The following is a 10,967-nucleotide window of genomic DNA, read 5'->3' on the forward strand; positions in this document are numbered from 1 at the left end:
GTGGTGCGAACCCACATCTATCCCCATCCGCCCCTACCCTTTTCCATCCATATCTCTTATCTTTTATCATCATAATTGCTTTGAATTTCCCAGCTTTTACAGCTATTCATCCCCCTACAGCCAGTTTCCAGAATCTGGACCTGTAGGATGGCTGAAACTTCGGCGGAGCACTACGCCTCAACCTTACGTCGGATTGTCGTCAAACTTGGAGGGATTGGAGGTCTCCCTTGGCCGACCAAGGCCTAGGTGTCACTTTGGGGAGGCGGGCTTTTATCACACGTGCGGCCAGCCCACCCGCGCACACGCGTCAGCCCCGGGCCACCATCTACATGCAGAAGCTTTTTCCGGGTCAGGTTTTCCTCTGGTTTTCCTCTTTTCATTCCTATTTCCTAAACCCTAGCCTTAGTTTGCATTAACCCTAATTTATTTGTCCATTTTTTCACCCTAGGATTCCTTGAATTGAGATTGGGGAATCCCTTGGATTAGGGACCGTTTGCTATGCATCTGTGATTGATTTCTATTTCCCTTTGAGAATCGTTTGGTTTATAATTTTTATTGGTCCAGTCTTAGCCTGTGTAGGCCTGGACCCGCATAGATTCCCCTTTACTTGAATGTTTGTACTTTTTATGTGGGATATGGAATTTGTGTAATTGTTTTTGAACTAAGGTGATTTTAAGCCTGAAATCTCATACATCATGTTTAATTTCATGTCCTGCATCAACAATGATAGTACTAACCTAGAGATCACGCTGACACATTAACCAGAAAATTCAGCAAGTCGCTATCCTCAAATCTTATGTTGAAAATTCAGCAAGATGGTAATCCGAGTGCGCCAAACTGAAAATTCAGCACAGGTGCAATCTGAAAATTACAAGCCGAAAATTCAGCAATGTGACAACCAGAAATTACTATGCTGAAATTTCAGCAATGATATAAGTAGGGCTGCGAACTGAAAATTCAGCAATAAGATACTCCAACAAAATTTCAGTAATATGATCCTATATGCGATCCATACTCTAGTAACCCTAGATGTGACTCTAATCTAGATGCAACATAAAAATCATATGCTAAACCTATGCTCTAATACCAAATTTGATGCAGGACACATGATTTAATGCTAACATGCAATGTAGAGATTATGAAAGAGTCCATAAAGTAATTCAATTAACAAAAGATTTTAACCTACCAAGTAATTAAGAGTAAACAATAGGAAATAAAATCTAATTTAACCTAAATCACATGCTCGCATTCTAAGAAATCATATAAATCAATTAAAACTAAGACCGATGGAAGGATAGAACTTCCAATTTAGCATAGGCACGTTCCACACTCAATGGACAAATTTGTAGGTTTTATGATTAGGGTTAGGAAGGGAAAAACCTGAAATTTGAAAAATTAGGGTTCATAGGAATTGGGGATTTTGGAATTAGGGTTTTTAGAAATTGGAAAAAATAGAAAATTGAAGATTTATGGGTTTATAAGGTTGTAATGGAAAGGAAAAAAGGAAGACGAGAAGAAGAGGAAGAGAGAGGAAGGATGTACCTTAGAATCCACGACCAAACAAGCTTCTACCCCTCCACAATTTAATTGGAAGGGTTTTTTTCAAAAAAATCCTAGAAAACAATGAGGAAAATTCCTTCACACAAGAGAGCTTCTCTCTTCTTTTTTTTCTTTTCAAATCTCCACTAGGGTTGGAACTCCACCCCCTCTGTGCTTTTATAATAAAAAATTCGGAATTAAAATCCAACATAATTACAATTATGTCACTTACTTAAGTAAAATGGCTCATCGTCCAAAATAAGAAAACTATAACATATATTATCAATCTCAACAATCAAAAAACTCCTAAAAATACCAAAAACCATAAAGAAAGCAAGATCGGAATCCAAGGGGCCCATATCTAAAAGATCCGGTGGCCCAGTGGCCCAATTGACAAGATCCAACGGTCAGATCAAAATGAAATAGAAATTTTATGACTAAAATAGTCTCCTAAGCAACCTACATGCATCATCCCAATGTAGGGTCTTCCTGATGCACGTCCAATGCATGTGGGGTCTTCAAAATAGCCCAGCAGGCCCCATCTGGAACTCGTCTCCCATCCACAAAGAAAGTTGCTCTAATGTGAGTGGTCGTCTCCATCTCTAGTACACTCGAGTAGGTCCTCTGATGTCTTCATCACTAAGTATGACCCGAAAACTGCTATTCGAAGGGGAAAGTAAAGAAGGCGGAGAAGGACGCCATGCGTGACTCGAGGCGAGTTCCGTCAAACTTGGGGGTTAGGGATGACGAGTTTCAGGGGAAGGAAAAGGGTGAGCGGAACAACGGCGAGAAATTTCAGTCCTTCAAGGAGACTCTTCCTCAGGCGTTAAGAGGGCCAAGAAGCAATAAACTTGAGGATGTTCCTCAGCCAGGCCGGTCATTTTCATCAATCCGGCAATGGTGGAAAGCGCTAGGCCCTCCTTTCTTTGGTCAGTTATAGCCATTGCTCGAGATGGGGCCCTTCTTTCCCATCTGAGAGTTTGGTTGAGGACCTGTTGTCGACTAGAGGAATGTGACTATAGGATCAAGCCTATTTCTGCTATGGAGGTGTGGATCTCAACGAAGCCGGGGACTAATGTGGACCAGCTGGTCATGGCAGGAGCAATTTTCAAAGAATGCCATATCCTCTTGATTCGTAGGTGGGACGAGGGATCTATTCTAGGTAGTGAGCTGGCTTGGTTCTTGTTCTTGGGTATCCCCATCGAACTGTGGAACAAGGACGTTCTTATGGCTGTCAGGAGCTGTATTGGGGAAGTCCAAGCTTTCGATGAGGCAGCAAAAGTTGGGGAGGACATTAGTGTCGCTCACATATGCATTAAGAGACGTAAAGCTCTCCCTATGACGACAACGATCTCCCTCTCAATGGGAGAGGTGACACTCCCGATTAGTGTTGATAAGGAGTCTAGCTGGGGCATCCCTTGCAAGTAGGGGGGAAGTTTGGAGAAATCAGGAAGCAAAGGTGCAACAGGGTGAAGCTAGGGGGGACGCCTCGAGAAGGTGCACTGGTCCAATCCTCCAACAGTGTCCAAAACTTTTCCGTACATACGTGCTCGTAGTGGAAGTAACCACGGGGCTCAGGGGGACACGTGGTTGCTTCTCCTCCATATCCGTCAGTTCGATGTTTTGCAGGTGAACGGGATTGAGTTTGTGCCTACCTCATCTGTGACGTGGAGGAAAGAGAGCGCTCGCACGAGACTCATGGTGAGCGTGCAGGGGCCCCGCTTGCGTCTTTAGCTGCTTCTCAGACACGTGTTTAGGTTCTGACAGAGTCGGGTGATTTTTTTATTGCTTCAAAATTTAATGCAGCTACTTCTCCAACTAGGGTTTAGGTTTGAACTGAGCTAGGAGATTTTTTTGCTACTTAGAAATCGGTTCAGGATTCAGCCCTCGCACATGCCCCTAACGCCTTACATGTGCAGAATTCTTCCACGAGACTTTTCTCGAATGATTCCAAGCCCATTTGCCTTTACTCGAGAGGTGATCCAAGGGCAATTCTTCTCCACAAGGAGCCTCTCAAGTAGATTGCTATCGATTGTCGCTCAAAGGGAGGAGGTTTTCTCCTTTTGCAAAAGGACTTGGTAAGGTAGCTTGAAGAACAAGACTCCTCCCTTCATCTTCCTCTGCCTAGCCCAAGTAACATGGATTCGTTCTTAAGCAATTCTAGCGGAAGTAGCCCTGGTTAGTTGGCTCTTTCCCTTGCAATTAGAAGCAAAAATGAGCAGAGGAACAAGATGGATGATACGCTGGACCTTTCCCCTTTCCAAGGTGCGTTGGGTGGTTGTAAAGGGTCAATTGTGCACAGGTATAGAGACCTGTTAGGCTGAAGCTACTATAGGTGGCGTCTCCAGTGATATCCCTACGTCAGATGAGATGCTGGACTGGACTAAGGATATGATCAACAGGGTAGGGAGGAACTTGGGGTTGTCTTTCCATGCAAGGGACGATGATGCATTAGCCCTTTTCCAACATATAGAACAAAGTGGCAAGGTCAAACAAGTCCCGGCTTCAAGACGACCTATAAGAAGGCAGCAGGAATTACTGAGGCGGTAAAGCTTAGTGAATTACAACAACAGCAATAAACCAACAGGTTTGATGAGGGGAAGAAGGGCAAGGTCGGTGTCCCAATGAAGATCCTTAGCTGGAATGTGAAGGTTTTTGGGGATCAATGGCCAAGATTCCAAATAAGGGAGATGTGCAGGAAATCGAAAGCTCAAATTATGTCTTCAAGAAACAAAAATTTCATCATGCAATAGCTCCAACCTGGAGTCAATTTGGGGGCAAAAATTGAAGGAATTCAAGTCCTTGGATGCTACTGGATTTTTAAGGGGAATTGTCGTGGCTTGGGACACTTGTCTTTGGAAAAAAGGAGACTGCTGGCAGGGGGAGTTCTATATTTCATTGATTCTTGTTGAAATTTCTTCTAGATTCAAGAGCTTCTTTACCTTCATGTACGGCCCCCTACAGACCGAATAGAAAAAGTGACTTCTGGAAGGAAATGAGTTCTATTCCTGCAAGGTGGACTGGTTCATGGTGCATAGGGGGAGACTTTAACGTCATCAGGTTTGGCCATGAGAAAAGCAGTGGATCTCGTATTGCTAGAAGCATGAGAGATTTCTCTATTTGGATCCAGCAAGTTGAATTGGTGGACATTCTAATGTCAAGAGCCATGTTCACGTGGTTCAATGGTCGTGTGCCTCCAATGATGTCACAGCTTGATAGATTCTTGGTGACTACAAACTAGATTGCCAAGTTCCCGATATGTCAGATCCAAGGCCTTCCAAGGACGCTTTCAGACCATCGTCCTATCCTGCTTTAGGTGTCGAACAAAAGCCAGGGCCCTAAACCCTTCATATTTGAGCTAATGTGGTTGGAGGTTGAGGGATTCAGAGAGCTTGTGTCAAAGTGGTGGAATTCCTTGATCGTCGAAGGCAAAGGGAGCTTTAGGCTGCACAAGAAGTTGAAGTTGCTAATGGGGAAGCTTAAAGAATGGAACAGTCAAGCGTTGGGATAAGAGAAGCTAAGGTTGCTAAGTTACTAGAGCAAATTCACTCTTTTGACATCAAAGAGGAAGGGGTTGAGATCTCCACGAAGGAGATTAAGGCTCGAGGCAAATTAGAAGCTGAATATTCAAAAAATTTAAAAGAGGAAGAAATTAAATGGAGGTAGTGCTCGAGAGCAATGTGGTTGAAAGAAGGGTTTTTTTCCATAGTGTTGCTTCGGCCAGAGATAGATGTAATCGGATCTCCTCCATTGTGGTTGAAGGTGAAACGCTGGATAAAAAGGAGGATATATGTGAGGCTATAGTTGGCTTTTACCGAAGACTTCGTTCTTCAGACTGTTGCTCTCAGTCGAGACTGAACTTCCTTGATTTTGACAAAATATCAAAAGCGGAGTCATCAACGCTAGAAGTTTACAGAAGAAGAGATTAAGCTGTTTTCAATTTGGGGAGGGATAAATCCCTTGGGCCTGATGGGTTTCCCATAGGCTTTTTCCAAGCCTTCTAGAGTGTGGTGAAGCACGATCTACTAGATCTCTTTGAGGAATTCTTTGTGGAGGGGTCAATCTTGAAGGAATTAAGTACCTCTTTTGCAGCGCTTATTCCAAAAGTGGAGGGAGATGAAGAGATCAAGTATTTCCGTCCTATCAACCTTATCAATAGCCTGTATAAAATCCTGGTTAAAGCCCTTGCATCAAGATTCAAGAAGGTTAATATCTTGATCCCTATTTTTTGCCCTTTTCCTCAAAAGATTTGGGACCACTTCTTAGTGTTGTTCGGAGTAGACTGGGTGATGTCAAAGACAATTTCCGACCTCATTTGGGCTTGGTATAGGAGAGGCAATGGGTGTTCCCATCATTCTAAATGGCATCTCTCTATCCTTGCTATTTAGTGGTCCATTTGGGGGGAATGGAATAAGAGGTGTTTCCATAATCGTTCTAAGCCCAATCAAGCGGTTATTTTTGAGGTGTATTCGCTTCTCTCTGAATGGGCTGACTTAAAAATTTTGGGTTGAGTTGTAAATTTATCGGCGTATGGGTGGTCCATTGTGTGGACCCTCTCCCCTTTTTCTGCTTGTATAATTTTTCTGTTTTTCTTATTAGAATTCTTCATCCTTAAAAAAATCAAGCATTATGATTCTTGAAAAAATGGCCCCTTGGAGTTTCAATTTGCTCAAATTACTTCAATCTACTGTTTCAACCCTAAAAACTATAATAAGAGTGGTCGAAATCTGTTGTAGAATGATTTAGAAAGGTTTTTGTAATGAGAAAATTTTTTAAATGGGAAAAAATGGATTTAAATATAAAAAATTGCCCCTTTTTTCCACCATTACGAGGGTAATGACCGTTACGATTCCAAAAAACCAACCGTTATTTACAGCCTCTCTGAAGTTGTAAATGATTTGCTAGTAAATCATTTACAGTGTTTGGATAGCCTGTAAATGGTTTATATCCCATAATTGTGTATTCACACCTGAGATAGTATAGAAAAGTAATTCGTTAAAAAATTCAAATGGCATATAAGAGTGGATTTTAAAGTGGATCATTGAGTTAAGCCCATCTTGCTAAAGCTTAGGGTTGATCCTCAAATAAAACCATGGTGGGCCGTAAAGGGTGTTACGGGGCCATAAAGGTCATTTCATAAAGGTAACAGTGGCAACCGTTACGCATTATAGGGTTGTAAAGGCTGTAACGGCCATTATAGAAAAAATAAACTATAAAGGTCATTACAGCCCCCGTAACGGCCGTAATGACCCCGTAACGGTCCATTATGGTGTCAATATAGGTTTTTTGGTTTTTTTTTCATTAAAAAATTTAAATAAAAAAATAAAAAGAGAGAGAGAGAGAGAGCCCATAACAACTATTACGGCCCCGTAACAGTCGTTACACCCCGTATTGTAAAGGTAACAATGGTGGTCGTTACAATCACCTTTACTGTTACGAAATACCTTACATAAAACCAAGCAATAGGTGAGCCATAGAAGTGGGCCCATGAATTCATATGCTCTTTTATACGGCCGGTAGCAAGATTTGTTGCCATTGGTGGAGGGGAGGAGACAAGTTGTGAGATTGGAAAGAGAGAGAGAGAGAGAGAGTTCTCAATACAATGGGGAGAGGGAGGTGTGTATCTCTCAGTCTTCAAGACTTGTTGGAGGCTTCTTACTTGTAAATCATTTGGTAGAAAATGAAATCCCAGCTTTTTGCTAGCAAATGAAAAGGGGGAAAAGGAGATTACAAACATTTTAGGACATCCCAATGCAAGTTGTAAATGATAAATGATTTACTAGTAAATCATTTACAACTTGCCTCATTTACCAACATCCAAACAACTCCTCAATGAGTGAATCTCGAGTCCTGCTCTTTCATCAATGGGGGCCACAATTCGGAGTATGGTTTGCCATTCATGTATCCAAATGCATAGTGGATAAGGCACTACATTTTCAAAATGGCAGTGAACTATCACAGACACGCAGTAGCCTAACCTTTTTTCTTCAGAAAAGGCACCACTGATAGTTCACCAACATTCAAGAATGGTGGTGACTGATCCTCATCATGTGGCACACGTGCACAACTATCCAGGCCATCCAAATTGCGGGACACATTGTGGATAGAACACAGTTCAGAGATCACACTGATCGACCAATTCCAACAACTCAATTTGTGGCGATCAAATGTTGAGTTGTCCACATTCAACAGGCATAATCAGATGATTACTACGATTTGCCGAGTGCAGGTTTTTTGTTATAATCAAAAGCCACAATTGATTTAGCAACTTGGTCTGTCCGGATTGCTATATAACTGTGCCATGTGTAGCAACGCCATTTTTTAATGGTGGTGAAATATAAGAGAAGACTAGAGGGGAAATCATAAAAACCTCACAAAAAGAAAAAGAAAGAAAGAACATAAATTCAAGACCCGTCTTAAAGAAAAAACCAAGATATTATCAATTCCAGCAAAAAGGAAAAAGAAAAAAAAAAAAGATTAAGGTTGTGTTTGGTTCCACCAAATATCATGAAATTTCACGATTTTCTTTTCCTTTTTTTGTGAAATTTCACGATTAACCAGCCTAATTTGGCACAATATGTCATGATACTTTATGAAATTTGGTGCAAACATACACGCCCTAAGCAATTGCTTATGATGTAAGCTAACTCTGCTACATGGCAATATTGGAAAAGGAATAAGAAAGGAAAGAAAGAAAGAACAAAAGAAGAAACCCTAGATTTCCGTTTTATCCGGTCTTGGAAAGATATAGAGTTCTTCTTTGGTGTAAATTCGAATCAATGGAGGGGTATTCAGGGAAGACAGAGATCTACCGATTGAGATTTCTTCACCTGCCGAAACGACCGAGATCGAATTCGAGATGGAGAAGATGAAGAGATAGAGAAGGAGAGCAAGAGAAGGAGAGATGACGAAGCGCTCTGTAATTTTCTTCTTCTTCTCTTCCTTCTTCATCGCTTGCGAGTGATGGGGTTGGTAATGAAAAATATGAGAGAAACGAGCGGCAGTTTTTAATTTATATAGTCGAAGAGCGCGGGGATTTGCCATTTGGGATGCACGCGAATGTACGACCACAACCACTGTTGTAGGAAGGCCGTGCAACAAAAACCTCTGTGGGGCCCACGGTGATGTGTGTATGACATCCACTCCGTCCCAAAAATCAGGCCAATACAAAACTGAAGTAAACCACAACATAGCAAAAATGGAATGTGGAGGTCCACCATCCACACCTTACTGGGGCTGGCCGTGCTTTTTTTACATTCCATCCAACCTGTTCACGAGGCCAGTCACACTAGATGAAGGGAACACCTGGATCCATGGAAAGAAAAGGAAAGAAAATATTATTTCTTAAAAGATTTCTATTCCTATGTTTGTCAAGCCTTTCTTCACGAGAATTTCTTGAAAAAACATTAATTTTGCTTTTTTTTATTGAAAAAATACTAAATGTATTTTTCTACTTTTTTTTATTTACAAACACACCCCAAAAACATTAATTTTGCTTTTTTTTATTGAAAAAATACTAAATATATTTTTCTATTTTTTTATTTTACAAACACACCCCTACACTCACACCCACCACATGGGTACTCAAACACATGAGTTCGGTGTTGAAACCCACAGGGTCTACCACTGAGCCATGAGTAAAGACCCAAATTATTTTTCTACCTTCATTTACAAAAAATATCATTTTTCTTACTGTAAAAAGAAAATTGATTTTTTAATAGTTAAGCCTGAATATACAACCATCTATCTTCCCGTGTGATACATGGGTCAATGTATCAAATGAGTCATTGTTTATTTATTTTTTTATGCCTCACATGTGCCACCTATGTAACATATGCTAATGTGATACATGTATCACTGTACGTCGTCAAACATGTGTAAATGATTTCACATGTACTAAGGTACCACATGTGACACCATCAATCTTCTCTAGCAGATCTTACATGTGCTTATGCACCACAGGTACTCATCTCCTCTTACACCCAATTTGCATAAAGCACTTTACATACACCAATGTGCCATTTATGTCATTGTTCATCTTCAATGGCTCTAAATATGCCATATGTGCCCATGATGCCAATGTACAACACTACTGCCATCTAAATTCAAGTGTTCACTTGTTAAATGTGTCAATACATATGTCATCATACAACCACGAGCACCTCATATATATATGTGTGTGTGTGTGTGTGTGTGTGTGTCGGGAAGAGGTACTATGCGCTCGACCTCACGATAAGCTCCTGTGAGGTTGAGCTGTGTGGGCCCCACCGTGATGCGTGTCGACCATCAAGACCGTGCATTTGATGGGTCCCCTCTAAATTATGGGATATCCCAAAAATCAGCCGTATACGGAACTCAGGTGGGCCATACCATCTAAAATCATGTGAAGACACCGTTAAAAGATATAAAAGCACTTGGTGGGGTCCACCTGAGTTTTGAATGCTAGTGAAACTTGGTCTGAACCCTCATCCAAGTGGGACACACATAATGGATGGGCTGGATTTGCAAACAACATCTCGGTGGGCCCAAAAAATGATTATGAATGTTTTAATGGTGCATGGCCCCTCCCCACTTTTGTATGTGGTGTGGCCCAAAAAAGTCACGGATTGACTTGATTTTTGAGATCTAGGCCCAAGATGGAATGGTACATCTGACTGATAGGGTAAATGTTCGAAACGCATCACGGTGGGGCCCACATAGCTTGACCTCATGGGACGGACTTGTGAGGTCGAGCGCATAGTACCTTTTCCTTATATATATATAACAGTTGTGCTACTGTAAAGACCCCACCCTGAATGAAATTAGAATTACTCTCGACTACGGTACTAGCTTTGATAGAAGGTATCACACAGCTCAACACTTACAAATACGGTCATTTGGATTTTACAATGTATAGCCTATGATGAGTTTTAGAGGTAGCCAACAGGGCGGATCACCTCGATCTGGTGGCTGGCCGATCCGTTTTCCTTACACAAATGTCTAGGTCTCCGGGATGGTCGAACGTGCAACATTTTGATGAAGCCACTCCCGGTTTGACCCTAAGACCTCGAAAGGCCCAAAAGGAACTCAAGAAGGTCGTCAAAACAATCTGAAAATGATTAACAGCACAGATCAACATAGCCATACCCCGCGTGGCTTGATGCTAACCATTCACCTGAGGTACATGTAAGTTATTGGCCAATCGAACCACATTTCCCTGACTCCAATGGCACTAATATTATGTGAAAATCTAGCTAAGGGATCCTAGTGATATTTCGAAAACAGCCACCTAATCCAGTTAGTCGTCGTTGAAGCAAACGGGCGGCCGAGCAAGAGAGAGAATACTACGGCTCTAAAACACTAATCACCAAGCACCACGAGTGCTAAATTCCTTGAACTGTGAAAAGGGCTCTTCCCAAAAAAAGACCTTCAAGCCCCATTTCTAGGAA

General features: G+C 41.6%; 1 protein-coding gene across 3 annotated transcripts in view; it reads right to left on the minus strand.

Moving 5' to 3' along the window:
* LOC131228601 (uncharacterized) overlaps positions 1-8,537 on the minus strand; it is a 34,886-nt gene extending 26,349 nt beyond the window's left edge. For 2 of the 3 annotated variants that reach the window (XM_058224368.1, XM_058224367.1), the window contains exon 1: positions 8,352-8,537. In XM_058224368.1, the coding sequence (XP_058080351.1) occupies positions 8,352-8,490 (139 nt within the window). In that variant the 5' untranslated portion in view covers positions 8,491-8,537. The remainder of the gene's footprint in view (positions 1-8,351) is intronic. The other variant, XM_058224369.1, reaches the window with a different exon arrangement.
* Positions 8,538-10,967: the final 2,430 nt, after the last annotated feature.

The sequence above is a fragment of the Magnolia sinica genome, chromosome 16 (genome assembly GCF_029962835.1).
Source record: "Magnolia sinica isolate HGM2019 chromosome 16, MsV1, whole genome shotgun sequence".
NCBI lineage: Eukaryota > Viridiplantae > Streptophyta > Magnoliopsida > Magnoliales > Magnoliaceae > Magnolia > Magnolia sinica.